The sequence below is a fragment of the Oxyura jamaicensis genome, chromosome 1, assembly GCF_011077185.1.
Source record: "Oxyura jamaicensis isolate SHBP4307 breed ruddy duck chromosome 1, BPBGC_Ojam_1.0, whole genome shotgun sequence".
NCBI classification, from domain to species: Eukaryota; Metazoa; Chordata; class Aves; order Anseriformes; family Anatidae; genus Oxyura; species Oxyura jamaicensis.
The window spans coordinates 56,675,130-56,700,264 of record NC_048893.1 but is presented as its reverse complement, the minus strand read 5'-3'; the positions used below and the strand labels follow the sequence as shown (position 1 = coordinate 56,700,264).

The window sequence follows — 25,135 nt, the reverse complement described above, 5'->3', positions numbered from 1 at the left end:
CTTTAGCAGTCTTGGCCAGGACGTAACATATCACGAGGTTCTGCTGTTCCACGACAATATTCTGTTCCATGGATAATCAAGAACTGACTAAGCATACATATCTTCTGACATCTCAAGTAATTTCTTAGATATTTGGAGTCAGATTTTAAATCCATATTCTCCAATTGGAAGCAGACATTGCTTTTGTATTGTTGGGAACATCCATTGTAGGTAAAATTCTATTTATTATTATTATTGTTCTTTGATTACTTTGATAACACTGCTTTTTGGCACTGTGTCGGCATATATATATATAAAAATAATAATAATAAAAAGTTCACTTGCCTGAATTTTGTCACACCATCCAGCAAAATATCTGAATGTTTGCACAGACATTCCAATATGGGTCTTCAAAGCTAAAGTGTAGACAGCTCCTGAATCAATAGACTCTATGGTTGCTAACTCTTCCTGATGTTCTTCCATCAGGTCTGCAAGTCTGTAACCAAAACATTACAAATGCACATCAAAGAGAAATGACTTCTCATCATTGAGAGCATAAAATGGTATTTTGTATGGTAAAGAACTACAACTAAAATAGCATTGCCACTGAATCTGGAAGTGCAGCATTGGATCCACTGCTCGTTAATGTCAGCAAGTGCTTGAGCAATTGTTTGATAAGTCTGCAAATGTCTTCACATAGACTGTAGTATACACTGGATTAAGACCAGATCTGTGAAAACGTCACCTGGTCATTCAATTATGGTTTTGCAATTAACATAATCATTAGAAAATGATTATGCTCTCTCTCTGTTGTACGACAAAGAGCCAATTATAAAAAATCAGACCAGTAAGTCAGAAAACAAATACACAGTAACATAAGAAACGTCAAGTAATCAAAAGTACCGAGAAGGGCTAGTTAGTGTCCTAGCTTAAGACTTGGGAAACCTAGCTTCATAACACTGCTTTGTATTGTCTGAACTTGGACAAATTGCTTAAGTGCTAGATGCTTCAAAGGCACATCGATGTCCAAGGATACAGATCCTAAGCTGTAACACAAAATGACTTTTATATGCATTGGTACATTTGAAAAAATCTGTCTCAGGGTCTCCTTAGGCCTCAAGTTCTCCATCTGTTAGATTTGTGAAGCGAGACGGTGATGTGTAATTAAGACTGTGAGGGTATCTGTGGTACTGTTGAGATAACAGTAGTGGCAGAAGTGTCTCTTAGTGGTCCCCTTCTCAGGCAGAAAGGTACATTTGCATGAATGAATTTTTGCATCCAGGTCTTATGTCTCTCATAGAGAAGTAAAACTTCTTTAAGTTTTTCTTAAGCTTCTTTCTCTGTTTTGGTACTCAGATGTATAAACAATGCTCTCATGATTTTAAGAGGTTAACTAGGTGCATTTTAGATCCTGTAAAGAGTATTTGAAACTGGGTGTGGAAAATATTTTTTCCATTATGTCAGTTCTGCACATTTAAAACATTTGCAGAGATGTGGAAAAATGCACTTCAATACCTTTTTAAACTGTATTTTCAAGAACCAGCTACAGGTCGGGGCATAAGCAGCACTGTCCAAAAGAACAGGTATAGCATGTCAGGCACAAAGGAGGAAGTTCCATTTACTGCATGCCTCATATCTTCTATTAATGATTCCCTAGGACAAAATAGCAGAGCTAGAGGCTTTAAAGGTACAGACCTCTTCAGTCCAGCACTCAAAAGCTCAAGAGGAAGAAAGGGCCTTGTTTGAATTAAGGTGGACTGGAGAGAGACTTCATTCATACTGGGGATGATTTGCAACATAAATGTTCTGGTATACCTATCCTGGAGAGCCAGTCCCCTAAGCAGAGAAGAGTTTAATCCAGGAATAATCTATGCAGTGCAGGGGAGTTACCTTTTCAATATGCCTAGCCAACATAGCTCTGCTTGCAGGTCTTTCAGGTGTAGAACACAGAGCAGTAGTCCTAAGACATTCAGGGTTTATCTCCAGGGCAGAGTTACCCTGGGTTCTCAAGCACTCTACATTCCTAACACAATTTAAATCCAAGTTTGTACATGTTTTGAACTTTGTACACTTCTGAAAGTTTTAAGTGTTAGTGGTGGTGTTTAATTGTAATGTGAGTTTTTAATATTAGTTTTGATTGTTTTCTGTTGTGAACTTTTTTTTTCAGTTTTGCAGGCCTTTTTCCCAATTTTTCCAGATACAAACTTCTCACTCACCATGAACTCCTGGAATATATATTTTTTTACTTTATGAGACAAGCAGAGTTTTCAACTTTGCTTTCATTCTGTATTGCTAAGATGCCTGCAATGTATTGTAAAGCATTTTTAATACTTTTTTGCTTCTTAATTACACCTATTTGGCATGTAACTTCCTGGCACAAGGTAATACAGGCTTAATACAGCTGTGCATATGGGCACACTATGCAATATTATATTTTTTGAAAGGAAAAAAAAAATCCCTCTCTTCCCTACAGATGAACATGCAGTTTTCTCTGCACAAATGACTTGGCCAGGACATCCAGTAGTAATGTTGATAGGCCTGCAGGCTACAGCCTGGAGAAGAAAGATGTTCAATACACAGGACCTACTCCTTCATGAATTCTTTGGTGCAGGAAGTTTCAAATCTGTTCAAGATCCTACCTTCCTTAAAGCTAACTGCTATGTCAAATACAGAAACTAAGCTTTCTGCCTACTGAATAGGGATGGAATTTGCCAAATACATATCTTTCTCTGTGCTGAGAATTGATTTTTCATCATCACATTAGCTAACTGTGAACCTGTGGCAATCAGGAGTAGCAATCTGCTTGTTCACTCATCTGTGCTCTACTTAGTCGTCCATTCATGTGTACTGAAATTGAAAAAAGGACACCAAAGGCAGTAAAAACACTTCATGTAGCTCCACAAAAGAGGCTGTCTTTATAGGGAAGCTCTGAAGCTTCTAGTTAGGTCAAGTTTGCAAGATAGTCCCCTACCAGTGCTTGCTGTCTGGTGTCAGAAGTGTCATGCTGCATATGGAGAATCTTCAGTAACTGGGTTTTAATTAGCTGCCTCTAGTGTTGCCCTTGGAGTATCTAGCTAGCATGATCATCCTATCCTTCCAAGATCACGTCTTGCCTTTCAAGGATCAGAAACCATCACTAAAACAACATTCATGCAGCATAATCTCTGTCTTCTGAAACAATAACAACACAGGCAAAAAGAGAACCAGATGTTCTCTAGGGCTGACACAGTGAAACAAATTCAAATGAGAACTGAGCTGGAAGCATCTCAGCTAAAAATGGGATTCAGCTTACAATGTTTCTATACAGTGCAATTCTTCCAAAACAGACCATAAAATATCTGCTAGGGTGGGTCTGTAGCAGGTTAAGAAGTATGCTGGTTTATGTACATGGAAAATCTAGCATCAGTTACAGTCAGTTGCAAAATTAGTGGCAACGTGGCTGTATGGTTACTGTATGTAGTGCAAACACAGGCACTGAAGTTAGCTAGGGGACAAAAAGATAACTAGTCTGGTAACTCTGTGATTAAGAATATCCGTCATGTTCAGAAAATGTGTAACAATTCTTCAGAGGAATAAAACAACATGATTTTAAAAAACGAAACAAACACAAAACTGTTCTTTACATACCTGTACATGAGTCGCCCTCTTTCCCTTGCATTCATTCTTCCCCATTCACCATTTTCAAATGCCTCTTTTGCTGCTGCCACTGCTTTGTCAACATCAGCCAATGAAGCAGAAGATACACTGGCTATTATCTGTCAAAAGGTAGCGATGTGTTAGCTCAGACTGAAAGGCTGCTATGCTGTGTGTAACTTGTTCCTCCTAAACTTCTTGATAGGGTATAAGCAAATAATCAATAACATCAAGCCCATCATTTGTCATGGGTGAATCATGCTGCAAGAAGTTCAGACACAGCTGATGGTGGCTGAATTTGGAGGACAGTGCAGGTACTCGTATTCCTACATTTTTCTTCACATCAAGGCACATTGTCTCACTGTTATACACATAGTATTTTATGATGATGGTGTTCTATCAATATATGCATTGTAAATCCTAACACAGAATTGCTATGTTTTTTATTCCATTCCATTATGGAGTTTAAAAAAAAGTACCAGAATCTGGCTTCTGATGACAGTGACATTTACGATATTGATTTCAGCAGAATTCAGTTACTCCAGAATTAAATGGCATACAAGGGCATCAGCAGCACTTATTTATAATTCTGAGTCACTCAACAAATATTCAGTGTTTTTGAGAGGATGAAGTGTAACTGTATTTTCCTGTTGAGAATTCATTTCTAACTGGGAATTTAATGGGATATTTTAAAGTCATATTTGCCCTATGACATCAGCTTTGTTAATAAAAGTAAAACAAAAACTGTTGATGACTGACAAAAAAAATATATAAAATATTCTAAAAGAAATACTTCTTTAGCAATTTTGTTTTTTTGTTTACCAATTTTTGTTTGTAAAGCTAAACAAGAATGAAAACAAGGTAAAACATAGAGGTGGGCAGGGAGACTGACATACTAGTTGAAGTGGAATTGGGTTATTTGTAATGTGCAACTTGATGGAAATGCAAAAACTGTAGAGTATACAAATTGAGAAGCAAATTGAAATTTAAAATTATTTCTAAGGGTTCTTTAATGTATTTATGATTTTGAACTCAGCCATATTTGGTATTTTAGATTTTTTTGTAGGCAAATAAATTGAAATAAACTGGTATTGATTATACTTAAAAATTACTTACTGATCCATCTGTTGGATTTATGGTGTCATATGTTTTTCCATCATCAGCATTTATAAATTGACCATTTATGAAACACTGGTATGGCATATTCACAGTCATGTTGTTCACATTTTTGGAAACCTAAGAGCAAAATAAATAAGATATTAATTTGAATTTTTAATAATTAAAATTTTAATGTAGTTTAACAAGCTTCTGGTATGTACAGCCAACATCCACCCACATTTTGGGATGTATATATGGCTGTTAGGAATGTCTAAAAAAGTAAAATGAAATTGAAATTATATTCTCCATTAACACCAATGCCCACACACAGAAACAGTGAAGCAGATTTCCATAATTTTTATCATTGGATCTCTATGGTTAAAAAAATACTAAATCCTGGTTAAGGCCAGTCCCAGTGGACTTGAAATGAATATGTAATTTCCAAATTCCAGTTATCCTGACTTGCTTAATGACTTCACAAAACACACTATCCTCCCTTCGCACAAAGTTTTCAGTCAACACTTAAGAGAAAAATCTAGCACAGTTTGCCTCAGGACAGCAGAAGGTCTAGAACCATTCTGACTGAGGCATACTGGCAGGACAGAGCAGGGGAGGTAGGAATATCTGCATGTATGAGAGCTACTCCAATGTGTGTTCTTGATCTCACAGTTTCTGTAACATTGTAAATGATGTCATATATATACTTCCACTCCAAAATGTTAGTATATAAAACTTGGGGGGAAAAAAAGTTACAAATAGTTTGCATGACCAAATACTTGTATTTCCCCCTGCATCAAGCAGTCTGGGAAAATGCATTGTCTATCCTCCCAAAAAACAATGAAGAGCAAGCAATGAAAATAAAATAAAAGGTCTTACATAATCAATGACCAACTCTTCTTCTTTGTCCTCTCCTCTGAGTTTTCGGACAGCCATCTGAACAAAGTCTGCAAACTTAGTGGCCATATACACATCTTCATTCTGTAGCTGAAGCCCGCTATATTTCTGTTTGATTTCTTCTAGCATTCTGAAGATTTTAAAGAAATAATAATTTGAATTAAAAATGGAAGAACTATTCAGATAAAAAAAACATTGTAAGTTGGAAAGGAGTTAAAACTGGCCACTGGTTCGTATGCATGTGAATATATGTGTGTGCGTTTCTCTGAGAACAATGGCACTGCATTTGTACATTTTACTGAAATCCCTTGGGTTAATTGGGGGTGTTATGGAAAAGAAGATGCGAGTTTTGGAATACTCTCAGATAAACTTTTGGAAATAAATGACAAATTACATGTACTGATTGATAAAACAGCATCTGAGACTACCCATACATGAAGGAAATTTAGAACTCTATGAGACTGCTAAGTAATAAGGACAACAATCATTTTGTTAAAAACAAAAACAAACAAAACAAGAAACCAACACTGAAATGCTGGTCTTATTTTATGGCCTGGGATATCTAACTTGCAAAAAGAATTTAACTGAGGAGACCCAACACAACATGAACTCGGTGCACTTGTATGCATGGGCTGAATCCTTTCTGTGAAAGAGATGGCTCCTCTTTCCTTCTCAGGAGTTCTTTGCCAGAGCAGCCTCCTGCTCTTTAGATACCTGTCACTGCATTCAGACAGGTTTGGGCACCACCATTCTTCCCCATATGGCTACGTTCCTGAAGTTACAAGGAACTTTGCTTGAATAGAAAGAGCAGGATTACATCAATAACTCTTAATTTGGGGAACAGAATCCTATGACATTTTCAAAGGTAGGAAAGGAAATAGATAAAGAGTACTAGAAAATACATTGGACAAATCTTTTATTTATTTATTTATTTATTTATTTATTTATTTATTTATTGAACACTACTCTATCAACCCTGACTTAAAAGCACCATGACGACATTGTTTCCATTAACTTTTGCTTTAAAATTTTGTTGTTTTAATTTTTTTTTTACCTGACAACATGCATAGAGGATGCTCCAGATTTGAAGAAGTCTGTGGAATCCTCAATGACAGCAATATTGCTCAAAATTCCTTTCCAAATGGCCTAATAATACACAAAAATTGTGGAGACAATGATGAACGATCCACTAATTGCAAGAAGTATTTATCAAGTGGTATTTTATAAGGTATCCATCCCTACAAAGTATATTATTTCATAGGATTATAAAATAGAAAAACATTTTTAAGAGGATCTGGAACTTTCTATAGACCTCATGTTAGCTAATAACATAATTATCATATACAAAAAAAAAATAAAAAATACTTCTTCCATGATAATTTCACCTAATCAGGCACACAACCTGAATGGTACAATGTTAATCATTTTCAGGTTCATTTTTAAGGCCTTTATTATCCAAATAATAATTTCCTGCTGCATTATGGAATGTGCTGTCAGCAGAGGTGGGGATAACCTGGAGAACTTTGTGACTGGATGGTGGCAGCTGAGCAGAGCTGAGAAGTTGTTTAAGCTGCATGCATCAGATAGACATTTCTGCTAACGTGAAAGGTGAAATTACTGGTAGAATGAAATTTCTATTAATTATAATTAGGTTTCAGAGTCAGCAGCTTGTGTCATGAACCAAAGAGTTCATCTTTCTTTTAGCTATTGTCTCAGTCAATAGCTCCAGGCAGCATTTGAGTTGCTGGCAAGCACGTTCAAAGTAATCTTGGAGCAGCAGTTTAAAACATCAGTGCATCAAGCTGCTTGACTTGTGCCAAAAGTTATTGGCTCTGTTGAGCAGAGTTGGCGGAAGGGAAGACATCTGTGATTCAGTTGCTCTGGCACAAAACCCAAACTAATCACCAACGTGGCTTCAATCTAAGCACATGAGACTCGTTACAGAGGGGAAGACTGGAAGAGGGCAGCAAGGTGCCTCTCTGGCCTTGTGAGATTTCTGTTCCCTGCCTCATCACCACATCCCTCTCCAAGGTAGCCTCTTGTGTGTGGTTGTGGCAGAAGACAGCACAAAGTTAGAGGTAGAAAACTGCTGCTTTTCCTTCTCGGATTGCTGTTCCTAGACTCCCTGGAGCTTGTCCACTAGAGCCATTCAGACTGCATCCAAGTTAATGCTACCACAGTGATGAAAGGATCTCAGAACTGTCAAGGTCTTGAAAATCTCACTGTTGTGAGAAAAATGTCCTTTTGTTTCTCCTCACTCCACACTCACTCCCACCTTCATCATTCACAAACGTTTACCATAACTGACCCTGTGATCACTGTCTTTGTACCACTTGTATCTGAAAGAAAATTTCATAGGGTTATGTGTAAGTTTTTGTATATTCTAGTGAATTCTCGCATCCGTCTGAACTAATTTCAATAACTAAAGATTTGACCCCATACTCTTCAAAAAACAATTTTCATGGTTAAATAAAATATATGCCTTCCTTATAATGAGAAGTACCTAATGTTTTTGTCTAAAGTAATATACTACTAAAACAGTTTATTAAATTACCCTAATATCTTCTGCCATCTTTTTTTCCTCTTCTGTAAGTTCCAGGGCAGTTGTTTCATCAGCAGAGAAGTATTTAGATGCAGGGATCATTTTTCCATCCTCAAACTGTAGATTTCGCACTAGTACCTGAAAAATGAGGGGATATGACTTCAAATTATCTGGGAGGCATTGTGTGGAGAGTTTTTAGGTATTAATATGGTCATGGAAATAGTAAAATAAATGGCTTGTAGGAAAGCTGCTATGACACAGCTAATTTAACAGGTCTTGTCTTCAGATTCTCCCCTAGTATTAATACATTTTAATCCATTGAAAATGAATATGGATTTAGTTTGGAGCAAAACATGAATGTCTTTTCTCTAGGATTGCAGAGGACTGGTAAGCTCCAAACAAATTAGCTACCATTTGCAGCTCAATTTGTATAGCATAGCAATTCCACACTACCTGCACTTTTTGATAATTTATTCCATCCACACTCATGTTTGCCAGGGTGAGCACTTACCATTTTCCCATCATTACCAAAAATGACCAGGCCATTCTTGGTTACAAGTCCAGGTCTTGAAGCACCTTTTATTGCCAGCTCTTGCCCAGCAGGCACCGAAGCATCAAGTAATGATGATCCATAAAAAGTAACCACCTAAAAAGAAATGGATTTAAAAGTACACAGATTCTAAATATGCTTCAGAATCCTAATGATGAAGTGATATTGTTTGGAAGCTTCAATAAAATATAAAGTAATAAAATATAAGTGGAATAACATGGAAAACATGTTATAACATTATTTCTGTATCTTTGCAGCCCAGAACATGTAAAACTTTTCAAGCTGCCTAAACCTGCAAAGCTGCTTAGCTGTAACATTGTGCAAGACTAAATCAATGCAGAAAGGGAAGCAGTTTTTGTCAGTGCATGTCCAAAGTGAGAGACCAGCAGAAGTCTGACTGTGAGTGGTGGAGTCCTGATCTGCCTCCAGGCTGGAAATGCTGAATGCTACCTCTCATTTAGCTTCTTCTGCTCTTTCTGGGCTCTCAAAGCAGTCTCTCAATATTAGGGCAGAGCCAGGCTTTTGGAGCAGACTAACAGCAGCTGGCTAATAGTTAAGTAACAAAATTTGGACATCATACCCAGGAAATGTGACTTTAAAATATTTTATGCAAGTAAAATGCGGATCAAATGTGTAATGGTTTTAAAATATAGAATAGAATCATAGAATCACAGAATGGCTTGGGTTGGAAGGGACCTTAAAGATCATCCAGTTCTAATACTCCTGCCATAAGCAGGGATGCCACCCACTAAATCGGGCTGCCCAGGGCCTCGTTCAACCTGGCCTTGAACACCTCCGGGGAAAGGACATCCACAGCTCCTCTGGACAGCCTGTTCTAGTGCCTCACCACCCTCTGAGTGAAGAATTTCCTCATAACCTCTACTCTAAATCTCACCTCTTTTAGTTTAAAACCTTTCCCCCTTGTTCTGTCATTATCTGACTGAACAAAAAGTTGCTCTCCATCCTTTCTGTAAGTCCCCTTTAAGTATTGAAAAGCTGCAACATGAAAAGGAACTAGTTGTTTTGGGATTAAATTAGATATATTTATTTCTGCAAATGATTCTGGTATTCCTAGGACCAAATCTGTTTAAAAAAATAAGTATTTTTTTTGTTATTTCAGTTGCTCGGTGTTTCATGCTGCTGTTATACTGTGATTTTGTCCACTGTACAACACGGGTTTCATTACACTGTAATGCATACCTGCTTCCCTAAATGACTGGCACCGTTTGGTTCTACCATTGCTTTTTACTGCTTTGTACCATTCATACTATTTTTCAGATACTGCTCTTATCCTTCTTTTAATTCAATGCACCTATCATAAAAATGTTATCTACTATGTTCTGTATATTTATGTGCCTGTTCTAGACATATACAAAGCATACAGTCACCAAATGAGAGAGCTTCTCCGACATAACTCAGAATTGTATTCACCTGTATGCAGACACTTCTAGCTTTTGTAATAAAAAGTCACAAACAGAGTACAGAATTTACCGTGCATACCTGGCCATCTACTGTTGCCCACGCTCCAGGTACTTTATCATGCCCTCGGATCCAATTATGCAAAGCTGCTGCAGGTTGATCCCAGGAGATCTAGGAAGTCAAGACATGCCAGGTAATTCTCCTCTGTTTAATTATAAATCAAGTTACTAAGGCTTTCCAAGCTACAAATCCCCCTCACACTCACCCCTTTCTTTCAACTGTTAAGAACACAGAAAGAGTCCGGTATAATACAGGAAGATCAGTGAACTCTGCATGGCTTACCATTAAAGACCTATCAAATGAGATGCTCTTCCTAACATTTTCTGCTCTGTGCAGCCTTTATCTTTCCACAGATTCTCCTTCTCACACTGATGTAATGAAAACATAACTCTTCCTACCACGTATTCATTCACAAATATTTAATATTATGATTAACAAATTTACTAAACACAGTTTAAATATAAATAGCATATGTCAGGGTAACACCTTCTGCTGAACATGATCTATTTATTGCTTGGTTCCTAAGTTCTTTAAAAACTTTTATTAAAATACTGACTAATCATTTACTAACCCTTTATAAATTGTTTCACAAATGGAATCTCTACTAAAACTTGCAGTTCCTGCAAGACCTTGAGGAAAAATGAAATAATGTTTTGTAAAGAATGTCATATATGTTTAAAATGTAACACTAGTGAAAATGCATTGCTTTATCTTTGCAAGTGTCATGAGTATATGTATGAAATGAATTAAATAAAGTAATAAAATATCTATTAAATAACAAATTTCAAGTGTCCATCTTAATTAAAACACAAAGAGTTTTTAGAAGCAAGTTATAAGGCAATGAGATTACTTTTCTAACCAGGACATTAAGCTAGTTCAGTCCAGGGGAGTTCCTTATATACTCTATTTAGGGGATGAATACAGCATTCTGTATTACACAATTATGTATAATACACAATTCTGGTCCATAACTGTTACATAAGGTCAGACCACTTAATATATATATGAAAAGCTGTTTGTGGCTAAGCTAAGTCAGGAACTGTAATATGATAAAAAAGCATTAAAATTTCAGGTGAAAAGGAGTAGTGTCACCAAGGACAAGAGACTGAAATTGTTGGTAATATTTTTACTTGCTTGTTTGTTTGTTTGTTTCTTTGAAACTTTTGCACTGATATAGAAAAGGAAAAGAGGGTATTACATGCAGTGTTCACTGTCATTTTATGGTGGCCTTCCCAACCACAAAGAAGACCCAGCTAATGTAGTAGCAATAATTATATAGTATATGTTGCCAATGCTCCAGGACATGGGGGTTATTATTATTACTTTTTAATAAGTGGTTTGTTTATGAGACCTCCTTGCTTATTTGTTTGTTTTTCTGGTAGGTGCCAACACTTATTTTTCCTAACATCAGACCTATTTCTGGCAGAGAATATAGCATGGATTGTTGGTAAACAAACTATCTCCATTCATTGTCGTATTTAAAAGTATGGTAACATATTAAGAAGTCACTGAAGGCGCAGCTGCTATCTAGCTATTTGTAGATGATCCCAAGTAGGTCATCGAGTTTCTATATATGTAACTGCTGGCAGGCAATATGAACTTAACCTGGAGATCCATGCGGTTATCCCAGAAATATGAGATGAGGAAACAACTGAGTTAAAACCTGTATAAATTTCATGTTACTACTATTGAAATATAAATTAGAAACAACTTTTCTAGAGATAGGCAGTACATAGGCAGTAGATAACCACAGCATTATTTAACACTACCTCTGCATTTTCCTTTTTCTGGATCCCTTCATATGTTGCCCCTTCTTCAGGCTGAGGGATACGAGGTGCCTTACCATCAGCAATTAGATGTACAGCTTCCACCTAAGTAAAAAATTAACAGGTTTAATGTTAGCTTGGTTTCCCTTTTTGAACTCAGTCATACTTGTGACTGACTGCAGAAGACTTTCTTCCACAAGAGGAACAGGTTTCTTTTTAAAACGTGGGTTTTCCAAAATCTAGGGAACCAATACTGCACTGATTAACAAACATATATACTTAAACTTCTTTGACAAAAGAAATAGCCTTAGAAATTTGATTGAAGTGCCTAGTCGCCATGCAAATAGCATCTGCCTAAATTCTGCAGGACCAGAACTTAGCTAAGGACAGAATGAGGTTTTGTATGTTTACATCCATCTCTTTCCTTTTTCTTTCTGCAAAAAGATATTTCTCTACACTAAAATAGAGAGAGAGAAAAACAAAGCAAAACAAAACAAAACACCTCTAATGATCCATGCTGATTATTTTTATGCATTTTCTTTTTCTTTTTATGCATTTTCATTTTCTTCACCATGACTGTGAACTTTAAACACCATCCTTCTTTTTTCTTCAGCTTCACCCCTAACTTTCTATTCTCTCTAAGCCTGTAAAAACTTTCACCTTGTAAAAACATTCAAGTCTGTGGAAGAGCTACACTCGAGACAAATCTGACCTATTGCCTTCCACAGTAACAGGATATGCTCTGCCCACTGCCAGCAACAAATATTCTTAGGCCACCTCCTCAGCTGTTGTGAAGCAGCAGAGCTCCTCTGAACTCTAAAATTCATCTGAACACAACAACCTGTCTTACCAAATTTATGCATTTTGTACTTCCTCTTCCTTTCTTTTTCTTTTCAAACTCCAGCAGATGCTGTTCTTTTCATTTTAAAATGTTGATATTTAATACAGGTAAACATACCATAGCCTTTACGCCCTCTGGGAAGAGAAACCGGTTATACAGATCATCCACGGTATCGTTTTGGCCAACGTCACATTCTCGCTGCAGAAGTATTGGTCCAGTGTCCAAACCATCATCAGCCCAGAAAATTGTAAATCCTGCTTTCTTATCTCCTTGAATTAAAGTCCTGGAAGTAAAAGAAACCTTACAGTAAATACAGACAGTATGAGAGCAGTCAGGGATATCCATCCTTTTGTTACACATTTATTTGCCTTATGCAGAAAAGAAAATTCCAATGGTATTTACCCCGTTTCATTGCTCATTTCATAGACAGGTACCCAAAGTTTTGATACTGTTGATGCGTATTTCCCCAAAGTGACATAAGAAAGGCTACAACTGAATCCAGAGCATTTATCACACAGTTCATTGTGCTATCTTAAGTGGATTATCAGTGGTAAGACACATAGAGCAAAAGGTATGCAATAGTTGTGACACAGTTTGAAAGACAGAAGTATCTAGACAGTTTATTTTCTAAATAATTCCGAATTGTTTACAGTAACTAGCTAAGCTTCAAAGCTTATCTGTAGGTCAGCAAGGGACGTACAGCTGTCCCACAGCTGAAAAAGAGCTAAAGTGAGAGTGGAAAATGATGGATGCTTAAGAAAGCAGGAATGTGTAACTGTTTAAGGAAAAGTCAGTGGGGGATTTTATGTCCAGCCAGATTCTCAGCTGGTGTGCATGAACATAGCACTGCTCATACTGCAGACCTACACTGATTTACATCAGCTCAGGATCTCTCTGAACTTGAAGGGAACTTCAGCTACATGGATTTTCAAGTTCTCTGTTGGAGCTGCAGGTGCCTCAGAATGATGGAAAACCAAACCAAAGTACTTAAGCAAGCAACCAGAAGTGAAGAGGTACAACTTTTCTGCATGCTTTTAACAATATGTATGCATGCAAACGCCAATGCCATATTCTGTAAGACATATATAAATACTCCCTTGGTAGTCCATGTTGTGACAGGATCTTTTGAGATCTGGCTTATACACAAGAAAATTCACAATATAAACACTGAAACTACATTATTAAAAGGAATAAACCATGCATTTGAGCAAAAGAAGAAAAAACTCTGAAGAAGTTGGAGAAGTTAGCAGTTACATCAAAAATGAAAATTTGCAAAAATGTGGGTAGTCCATGTAAGATCTTTCACACATTTAAGCAGTATCTCATCTGTTTTATATTATCTAAAAATAATAAGAAGAAGCACCCTGGTGAGAAGTACATGTCCTCAGCATTGCACTGAGGAAGAAGAAAGTAATGTGGGCAAATGTCGCTGATGCTGAGTAGACAACGGGATGAGAATTACTGTGAGCTCCTTCCTCTGTGCACCATCTCCCTCTGCAGATAGCTGCTCATAACAAAGTGGCAGCAGCTGGAAGAGGCTGTAACTGATGGAGTGAGGAACCCTCAGTGGCTTAGGACCTTTGTTTGTGGCTGGTGTCCCTTAGCGATGCCTAATTCCCACTGTTCCCCAATGCATCTTTAAATAATCACCATGCTACCTGCACGATTATTTTTAATTTGTTTCTTCATATTTAGACAATTTCTTATTGAATTTAAACATTATGATAGGAACATTTCTGTTTTCACAGGAATGTTAGATCTGACTCCACTGTGTTCATTATCACAGGGTAGTTCTTTCACAATAATGTTTTGAATGTAGCTTTGTGCATTGCTCAGGATAATAGCATATAACCTTTTATTCTTGTATATAGTTTTCTCTCTCTTTTTTTTTTTTTTTTTTTTTTTTTTTTTTGTGAAATCTTAAGCTTTGTATCATGCCCTTTAGACAGTTATCTAGTGTGTTTGTTTGAAGGGGACAAACTGTAAGGGTACTGTCCTGCCTATGGAAAATACATGCTGTTGATTTACCTATGTGAGTAAAACATATGAACAGACAGATCACATCACTGATCTTCCCAGAATAACAGCTGCACTTGCAGTGGAAATCATACTGAATCTCAGGTATGAAGCGCAATTCATGATCCAAATACTCAGCTGCTTCAGAGAACTTGCTTTAGAGCAGTTGCAAGTTGATAGAACTGTGTCAGCAATTACATGAGTAATGGGCCTGGCCCAACATTCCACCAGGACATACACGCAGTTTTGATGAACAGCATGCAAAAGATTACCAGTTGATTGCAGAAGCTCCTCGGTGCCGTGGTAGGATGGATGGATGGTAAATAATTGAGCCATGTTTTGGGCAGTCAATAACATCCATAGGGATGAACTGCGTACAGAACGGAAGGACATTTAGCTCTGCTCCAACGGATTTGTAGGCTGCAACTACTTCCTGGATAGGCTTGCCTTTAGCTCTCCATCTGGGAAACTTAAAAACAGGAGTGCCATCCTTCTCTGCTGCCAGTGCTGAGGGACAAGATATTTTTTTTGTTAATTCACATTTTTTTGTTAAAAGTTCAAATTCAAATGAGATATGGCAAGACAACTCAGATCATGAAATGCAATACATAGGGCCATTTGTACTGTTCTGTATGGTGTTGAAAGAAAACTTTGTCCTTGAATGTATTTTATTAATTCTGTCACTGATTCTCATTCCTACAGCTTGTGTCCTTCTCAACTTTTAAGTTCACTCTTATGGCCTGGCTCATAAGTAACAAGGAAAACAGAAAAGAATGATGAATGCTATTGACTATTAAAAAATAATAGTTCATTTCTTGTCCAATAATTACATTTACCTGCAACTGATTTAGTTTAGCAGAGCTCAAATTTACATTTCAGCAATTTGTATGTGAATATTACTACATGCTCATCTCAGTAGCATCTTGCCATGTGGCTCAAATATTAACAGATGCTAGTGGCCTTCAGTTATTTCTTCAAAATTCTGTTTACTGGTGATTTCTGGATCTGTTTCCATTTATCTGTGTGACACACAACTACACCCAAAATTTGGCTCAAGGCTGAGAAAAAGCAACAGCATTAATTGCAGAGAGAATTTTTGGTGTTTTATAAATTCAATTTATATTTTTATAAATTTATATTTTTATATAAAAATTTATATTTTTATATTTTATAATTTATATTCATTTGCTTACCAACCCATCACAGGGAGGACAATAGAGTCAGATTATACAACTGTTGAGATGGATGTGTAATTGAAAGAAAAGGGAAGACAAGAAGAGGTGTAGACAATTCACCTAATTGAATTTCTGTTTCTAAACACATTTTTGTGCTTCCTTCCTCTTATTTGTTTCTGAAATTGAATCTTGAGTTTGACCTGAAGCATCGTTAGCCAACAAACTTAGGTCTTAAGTAAATACTTAAGTATCATTCCATACCGTGCATTGGAAGTTAGCATGCACTGCAATTGCTTTTAGAAATATAAATCATAGCTGACTGAGGATACAGAAACATTAGCCAATTTCACGTGAGTCTTCAGCTGTTTGGATCATCACGAAGTGAAAAGCAACAAAATGTTAGGAGAGCAATAAACATTCCACAGCTTAGTTAAAATGGCCATGACTGAAATCAGTGGAAGAGTTGGTGTGTTCCATCTGCTAGTTTAACTGTATAGTAATAGTTTGTGTAATACATCCAAGTATTATGGTATGCCTCCACAGCTGGATGGTTAAATGTCTTTTCCAAAACTAATACCTCCTGTAATTCTTCCGATGTGTGATTAACTCTTTTAAAGAGGTGGGGTTACAGAATGTAATAAACCTATGTGCTAGTTTGGGAGTGCCATAGCCCAACTAAGGAAAATTTATGTATAATTCTTCCCTTACAAGAGTTCTGTGAAAACATGTCAGGACCTGACCAAAATAAAAAAGCAGAAGAGATGCTTGAGACAGCTCTTGGAATGTAATTTTACTTTCTGATTATCCATAAAAGTAAATTCCTTTCTGGCACTTACATTTGCTAATCCTATTAACTCACCTTTTTATGGCACTGAAAAATAAGAGAAAGTTACCATTCAGATAGTGACCCCAAAGAAACTTCTTCATCACACTAAGTTCTGTTGCACAAGTACAGTTCTGAATACCTGCCCAGCAACTGTTTGTTTAGGAGGTCCAGAAAATCATTATGCATCTTGGCATTGTAAACAGGGAGAGCAAAGCCTCTTCTACCCTTTTCAGTGGGTTTTCCATAGTCCAGGTGGAAGAGAAATAGGCTCTGCAGGTGCACTGCTGCACAGAAGCTTGTCAGAAAGGGCAGAAAGCCAGGGATAAACAGTCTTGGCTCCATGCCTTGAGTGTCCCAGACAGCACCATGAAACAGGCGACAGACATTTGTGCTTGAGTAGAGGCTCAGCAGCTATTTGCTACTTCTCCAGAAAAGGGAACAAGTCTGGAGCTAATGCAGCCTATCGAACTGTTCCTTGAACCTGCTTTTGCATATTTTGCATATTGTTAAGATACAGATCTAGTTCAAGCTGATTACCTTTAGATTGCACATTCAAATAAGATACCTGGATTAACTTATTTTCTTAATATCACAATGTATGGCCCTGCGTGGCTAGAAAAAAACTTTTAAATAGTAATTTAATTAAGAAGGTCAAACCGGTTCTGGGACTTGTGTTTTCATTTAAGCATAGTTCTTGTGCTGAATCCAGTGTAATAAAGGCAAAATATGCAAGTCATTCCCATATAGACATCATCTTCTCACGGCAAGGCAATTTTGTTATGTACGTCTGTAAGTTAGCATTTAGATTAAGGTTACACTTACCCAAAGGATCAGCTTGTCCATTCTTGTCAGGCACTGTGAATACTCCCACAACTTTGTGGCCTTCTTTTCTCAGCTTGTTATAAACTTCTTGTCCAAAAATGCTTTGGCCTATAAGGGCTAGCTTTAGCTTATTCTGATAGACCTGATCAAAAGAATTAAAACAAACCATGTTACAGGATGCAAATTATAGATGTTGCTTCTTATATTTCTCTCTTGCTCTTTTTTGATCAACATTCATTTTGATTTAAAATACAACAATCTTTTACCTCAAATGCCTTTGGAGGAAAAATAATCAATTTTTTACCTATTGTTAATCTATCAGAAATAAATAAATGAGAACTCACTGAGCATAAATGTATCATTTGATATTGCCACTGATGTTTATATTGGTTTCCCATAATTTTTTTAGACAAACTCACTTCACTCTATAAGAGGCATAACAGGCTCCATGACCTTGTTCCTAGTCATAACCAATATGATATGAAATACAAAAATATTTTTAAAACAGGTTCATACAACAGTTTTCCTAGGCATAATTTAGGTGTCTGGAACATGCCCTCAGAATCTATATAATTAGATGGTGGCATATAATTTGTGGTTAATATGAACAGACAAAGAAGACAAGCTTGCATTGTTCCTGCCAAGTTAAAAACAGTGATCATCCATTTGATCCTCCTACACAGAAATACCACTAAATATGAGGTTCCATTGCTGGACTTCTCCTGCCTTCTGTGTTTGCTCATCAGTACAGTGGATCAAGCTTTTATGCTTCTTTAGACTGAGTAGGTGCCAATAACAGCCCCAGCTTTTGATTTTTTAGGGTAGTTAGAAGCATAACATTGCTATAATACAAGAAAATCACCTACTGCTATTTTATTTAAGCTCTTCACACTCTGAGAAAAGTACTAATTCCCTTAGACTCCCCAAAATCTAAAGAATGGTCTTTTGCAGGACTCCAGCTTTGAGGACACTCTAATTTTAATCCTTCCCTTTCAAGGAAACACATTAGACGAAGCACAGTGCACGTTTTCTAGGCTCAGTGTAGCCCCTGTGCAACCAGGGAAGGTGGGGAAAACCCAGCTTCAGTGAATCCATCTCAACTTTGAAACTGTTCCATGACCAACTGAGTTTTACTGTGAACACTACAAATACATTGATGCTCTTCACCAAACTTGGAGGAGTTGTGGACTCAAATGAGGGCGTAAAGGCCTTGCAGAGGGATCTGGACAGGTTGGAGAGCTGGGCGATCACCAACCGCATGAAGTTCAATAAGAGCAAGTGCCGGGTCCTGCACCTGGGACGGGGAAACCCTGGCTGCATGTACAGACTGGGCGATGAGACGCTGGAGAGCAGCCTAGAAGAGAGGGATCTGGGGGTCGTGGTAGACAGCAAGTTGAATATGAGCCAGCAGTGTGCCCTGGCAGCCAGGAGGGCCAATCGTATCCTGGGGTGCATCAAGAACGGCATCGCTAGTAGGTCAAGGGAGGTGATTGTCCCGCTCTACTCTGCGCTGGTGCGGCCTCACCTCGAGTACTGTGTGCAGTTCTGGGCACCACAGTATAAAAAGGACATGAAACTGTTGGAGAGTGTCCAGAGGAGGGCTACGAAGATGGTGAAAGGCCTGGAGGGGAAGATGTACGAGGAACGGCTGAGGTCACTGGGCCTGTTCAGCCTGGAGAAGAGGAGGCTGAGGGGAGACCTCATCGCAGTCTACAACTTCCTCGTAAGGGGTTGTCAAGAGGCAGGAGACCTTTTCTCCATTAACACTAGTGACAGGACCCGCGGGAACGGGGTTAAGCTGAGGCAGGGGAAATTTAGGCTGGACGTCAGTAGGGGGTTCTTCACAGAGAGGGTGGTTGCACACTGGAACAGGCTCCCCAGGGAAGTGGTCACTGCACCGAGCCTGTCTGAATTTAAGAAGAGATTGGACTGTGCACTTAGTCACATGGTCTGAACTTTTGGGTAGACCTGTGCGGTGTCAAGAGTTGGACTTGATGATCCTTAAGGGTCCCTTCCAACTCAGGATATTCTATGATTCTATGATTCTATAATCCAAAATCTCACAGAATCACAGAATCACCTAGGTTGGAAAAGGCCTTCAAGATCATCAAGTCCTACCATCAACCTGACCTACTGAGTTCCATCACTAAACCATGTCCCTTGGTGCCTTTGTGCTCCTCTTTCATCCTACCTCTGGCCCCTTGCCCCTACCACCTCTATCCCAGCAGTATTAATCCTGTGGCTGCAAGGTGAACTGGATTAGGGTACTGAGACAGGCGGTCAGTGGCCTGGCAAAATGTGGCTAAATCTTAACGGGATCTATTCATGGATCTAGTTCATTGCAACACCACAAGCCCTAACGCATGTCCAGCAGGGGCGCAGGAATCAGCATGGTGTGGAACTGACCCTGTAAGCTCTGCCTTTGCATTTTTCATCAGCTGTGACTGAAACCTTTGAAAAACAAATGGACTGGCATACCTGGTCATGAAGGAAAGCTCCTCACACAATAAACAAAAAGCTGCCTTCCCCACAGCTGCATCAGATGGAAACTATTCCTAGATTTGGACCACTAAAGGACCTCCTCTCAGGAGGCCTGAAGAAGGACAGAGTATAAATCCACATCCCCACCTTCATCCTTAATTTCATCTTTCCCAACTGAACTTTGCCATTTATCCTGAATGACCCATTAGGTGCCATGAGCGCAGAGTAATACGTAGGAATCGAGGCACTGTCTGAGTGTCTTGACCACCGGTCTTTGTTCTGTGTGTCGGCACTCGCAGGTTTTTCTCCTGCCTCCTCTCTTCCCTTTCTTATGGACATAAGGATGGTTTGAGGAAGTGGGTTATTAACTGGACACCAGGTGATCTGCACTGCCCATCAGATCAAATGACAAATTCTGTGGCAAACAGAAATGTCCTGAAAAACAGGTTACTCAAAGCCACAATCCATTTCAATGCAATTCATTTCACAGTTGAAATATTATGGATGAATTTTGCCATTGTCAAGTTGTGCAGAGGGCCTCAGGGAAAGGACATTACAAAATGGTAGGCTCCACTACAGGAATACTGATGCATGCATGTTATTTTATGCATACCATTTTTATATAAACCAGTAGGAAATAACTATTTGTCTCCAGAGGCAGTGTTTTTCTTCAGAATGAAGCTGCATAAGTAAAACCATCCCTGTGTTACAGCATTAGTCAGCATGCCTGCTACTGCAGTAGCAATAAATAGTTGCAAAGGTGGACATAACTTGGGCTGCAAAATCAGATTTTCACAGCTGGCTGGTAAACGTCCTCTGTGAGACTGGTAATGACGATATTCCCAACCAACGCTGCGCTGTTGGCAGTAATGCCCAAATATGTCCAGTATTTAGTGGACAATAGTAAAGACAAGTCCTGGATCTGAATTACAGTGAGCACAAGTTACCTTTGCAGTGTTTACCTAGTGAGGCCCAGTGGATGCAGTTACACTGTATTCCCAATGCTTTGTGACTGGTATCTTTACTTTTACAGCAGAAACACTGCTGCATTATAAAGATTAGTCATCAGATTTTCCTAATCGTTTAATTATTTTAAGTATAGCAGGCAAGTTGGGGAAAGATTAACCTGCCAGCTCACTGAACATGTTTGGCACGGTAGGAAATCCTCTGATCTCCGTGCAACGCTAATTTACAGCGGTAGCCCAACCAGTACACTTCAGAAACATTAAAGATAGGACAGAGACCAGCTACTTATTCTACTTGCATCCTTTTGCTAGCATCTCTCAGTAAGAACACAAGACTCGAAGATGACCTTAGCTAAAAACCCAGTGCTCTGCCAGCACAAGAAATGTTGTATGATTGCTTTTACAGATTTATCCAACCTCCAGTTTAAATTACTTTAAAAGTACTCACTGCTCTACTCTATTGCTTTTTTGATACTTGGCAATCTTGTAATTTACAGTCCACGTGTACCACCACTTTAAGAGCTACTTTCTCTCCACTTATTCACAAAGTGTTAATGGCACATGTAACCTATCTCCCTAAACTTAACTCTTAGTTCATGTTTCTCTGTCTGATCCTCATATTACATGGAACTGCATGCCAGTTCCCCTCCCAAATCCTGAGCTGCTGTAAATACAGCTTCAGTTAAGCTACACTTGCTTAATTCATGCTAGTTGTGGAGCTGAGTGAACAAATGTTGAGAAGAGAGAACACAGTCCACAAAGGACCAAAAAACAAAACTGACCAAACTGCAGAAGGGCCAACTCAGAAAGTCCCATATCCTAACTGCAGTGCACAAAAAGATTGCCTGGCAAGAAATCAGCTCTGCTGTCTCACCCAACAGAAACTTACTCAGTTGGAGACTGCCTTCAATTGCAAGATGGATCTTGTAATTGGGCTACGACCAGCGATTCTCGCGTTACTTCTCCAATGAATGGTACATGTGCATTGTGTGAATTTTATTAACATCTGGCTTAGACATGGCGGTTTGCTTGTCTCACCTTAACACATGCACTGTCATCAGCGGAAAGCAGGTGCCAAACCCACAAGTCAGCCATGCACAGGATATCTGTGGAGTTCAGTGGGAGAAATCCCGTATGCGGAGAGGCTTGCATGATCAGACCACAAATTCAGTCCTTATTTTTTTTTGTCTTTTTTGAAAATTGACAACCTACTCACTGCAGAAGATCTAATAGCCACCCTCTATATTATTCTGGAAATTTTCCTCAAACATTTTTACCCAAGATGAGTTAGACCTGTGACAGCGAGAAATCCTTCTAGAAGAATTCAGTATGGACACGACACCCAATTAAAAGTGAAAGTTCTATAAAATTAGAGGGAAATGAAAACCAGTTTGGTGTTTCCTTTCTTAATGAAATGGCACATCAAATTTGGCAGGATATAGTCACTAGCATTCATCATAAAACTAAAGAAAGGAGCTCGAAAAAGAACACCAAAACAATTGCATTGAATAATGTGCTTGGTGGGTACTGGATCATTATTGCTAGCACATACAACGATCAAGCTTGCTACTGTTTCTGTCAGTGGTGTTAGGAAGTTATGGTAGATTTCCTTTGCAGCTGCTTGGCTGACTATGGACATATGATACTTGTTAATAGATGCATTTATTTTCTTGGGAAAGTTAATGGCCATCTATTACCACTGTGGATTTCTTGCTTTATTTTTGTAAGGATGCCCAATTCCTACTTAAGGGAAACAACGGAGCACAGGTAGTTTAGAGAGATCTGGCCTTTCTTTCATTAGTTCACCAATCATAGAATAGTGTAGTGAATCTGACAGTGCCACCAGATCAGTTGATGCTCACTCTACCATAATTCTGTTGGTTTCCTTCTCAGATTTTTTTTCTTCCTCTTTAACCTACTATTTTGCTTACATTGTAACACAGATGGACATGCACAGGGGCTAGTTTGAAATAAAATCTCTTTTCCTGACTCAGGTGCTTCCTATTGGGATGGAGAAAATAAGAAAAAGGTAAAGGTCACAAAACCTTAAGGCTACTTGTAAAGCAGTCTTGTCTTGAATGCTCAGATTGTCTGAAAGTCCACTTCTATTTCATGGCTTAGGTTGGAAGGGACCTCATAGATCATCTAGTTCCAACCCCCTGCCATAGGGAGGGACACCCCCCACTAGATCAGGTTGCTCTGATATGAAAGCATAGCTTTTTTTTCATTGCCCTAATATGAAAGCATAGCTTTAAGTTTAAAAGTTTAATTTCCCAATTTGAAAATTCAGGCCATGCCATCTGTTGATACAGAGCTGGAACTGATTCACTGATTCTACCATAGCTGATTAAAATATACGCAGCATTTTGTTTGCTTCCATTCTGTGTTTTTTTTTTTTCTTCTTCTTTTTTTTTTTCTCCTTCAAAACACCCAATCCAAAATAAAATTAATCAGTAGAATTAAGCACCATATAGAGAAGCAGCCTGACAAATGCTGGTAACTATCTTCTCAAATTCTACTGCCTAAAATTGGAAGACAAGTCCAAGAGTTGCATTTTCACCTTTCATAAGAGTTTAATGCTATGAGGCATTTGTAGAGAATAATATTTATTTCATAGCTAAACCCATTTTCTGTTACTGCCTCTTTTGTACGTGGGTATATCTAACAGTGAATGGGTCAAGCAAATTTCCTGAAGGCTAATGTTTGCTAACTGCTGTCAAATAGATGACAGCATTTTATTCTCCGCTATAAGAATTTAGCAAAGATTTTAATATTGCTACATCTTCTCAAGGATGAATTTTAAACCCTGCTTGCTTTGAAAGCTTGCTTTCTGTTGAGGATCCCCCTGCGTGTGCTAAATCCCAGTGCCCCCAGCTGAAGCCTCCCGGCGAGCCTCCCTCCCACCACGCATCCAGTCGCTCGGTCATTCATTCCCCTTGCGGGCACTGCCGCCTGCAGTCCCCAGAGCCCGGCGTTAAGCCCCTCCGTTCCCAGCCTTCCCATGCAGAGCCCTTCGGAGGACCGCTGTCCTTGTGCCAGACAAAGAGCAGTCCTCGGGGGAGCAGAGATCCTCTGCCAGCCTCAGCTCGCCGGCGCAGGCATCCGGACAACCCGGAGCGGGCGCTGCGCTCTCCGTGCGTTTCGCGGGACGCGAAGCGGGGCTGGGGGCAAAGCCGGCACCCCGCAAAGCCGCGCCGGGGGCTGCGGGGGAATTTAGGCCGTGAGCAGGGCAAGGCCCCCGCCGGCAGCCCCGGGCCCGGCGGAGGCAGGAACCAAGGGCAGGGGGCCTCCAGCCCCGGCCAGGGCTCGGGGGGTCCCTCGGCCCCGCACCCCCACCAAGCCCCCCGGCCGCCCCCGGACCCTCCCTGCCCCTCGTCCCCCAAACCCGGCAGCTCCCCGCTCCCCGTGTCGTCGTCGTCCCCCCCCCCCCATCCGGCTGCTCACCGCGCCCGTGGTGCAGATCGTCCTCAGCAGCCGCGGGGCCGCCCGCAGCATCTTGCGGATGCTCCGCCGGGGGGCTGCCTCCCCCCCCCCCCCCCCCGCCCCCCCCCCCCCCCCCCGCGGCCCCGACGAGCCGAACGACGAGCCCCGGCACCGGCACCGGCGGCACCGGCGGCGGCAGCTCCTCGTCTGATGCAACCCGCGCCGATGCCGCTGGCTCCGCGCCAGCCCGGGCGGCCTCGGCCGCCGCGCCGCGCCCCCGCCCCGGGCCCGGGCTCGGTGGGTGCACGGGGGAGGCCCCGCACCTGCAGCGGGGTCGGCAAGGCCCCAGTACTCTCCCCCCGGTACCCTCACACCACCCCCGGTACCCTCACCCCCGGTATCCCCACGCTCCCCTGAGGGGCAGCCCCCACGGCCGGGCCCAAGGGCGGGGGATTGAGCCGTGTCACCGGGCCACCCGAGGCTTGGAGGAGGCTCTGGAGGAGGTTTTGGAGGCTGTCACCCACCCTGGGCCACGGTGGCCTTGGGACCAGCGGTGACAGGGGAAGGACCAGGCAGGTTACCGGCTGTCACTCCAAAAATGCCAGTGCTGGGCATCAGCGGCATTCTGGAGACCCGTGTTATTGC

At 40.0% G+C, this 25,135-nt stretch overlaps 1 protein-coding gene across 1 annotated transcript in view; it reads right to left on the bottom strand.

Annotated features, from left to right (window-relative positions):
* ALDH1L2 (aldehyde dehydrogenase 1 family member L2) overlaps positions 1–24,653 on the bottom strand; it is a 33,814-nt gene extending 9,161 nt beyond the window's left edge. The window contains exons 1-13 of the mRNA XM_035341427.1: positions 24,512–24,653; positions 17,622–17,763; positions 15,071–15,305; positions 12,900–13,065; positions 11,945–12,046; positions 10,197–10,286; positions 8,658–8,792; positions 8,159–8,284; positions 6,659–6,750; positions 5,587–5,734; positions 4,729–4,848; positions 3,607–3,734; positions 325–475 (exon numbers count right to left, since the gene is read on the bottom strand). Of these exons, the coding sequence (XP_035197318.1) occupies positions 325–475; positions 3,607–3,734; positions 4,729–4,848; positions 5,587–5,734; positions 6,659–6,750; positions 8,159–8,284; positions 8,658–8,792; positions 10,197–10,286; positions 11,945–12,046; positions 12,900–13,065; positions 15,071–15,305; positions 17,622–17,763; positions 24,512–24,562 (1,686 nt within the window). The 5' untranslated portion in view covers positions 24,563–24,653. The remainder of the gene's footprint in view (positions 1–324; positions 476–3,606; positions 3,735–4,728; positions 4,849–5,586; positions 5,735–6,658; positions 6,751–8,158; positions 8,285–8,657; positions 8,793–10,196; positions 10,287–11,944; positions 12,047–12,899; positions 13,066–15,070; positions 15,306–17,621; positions 17,764–24,511) is intronic.
* Positions 24,654–25,135: the final 482 nt, after the last annotated feature.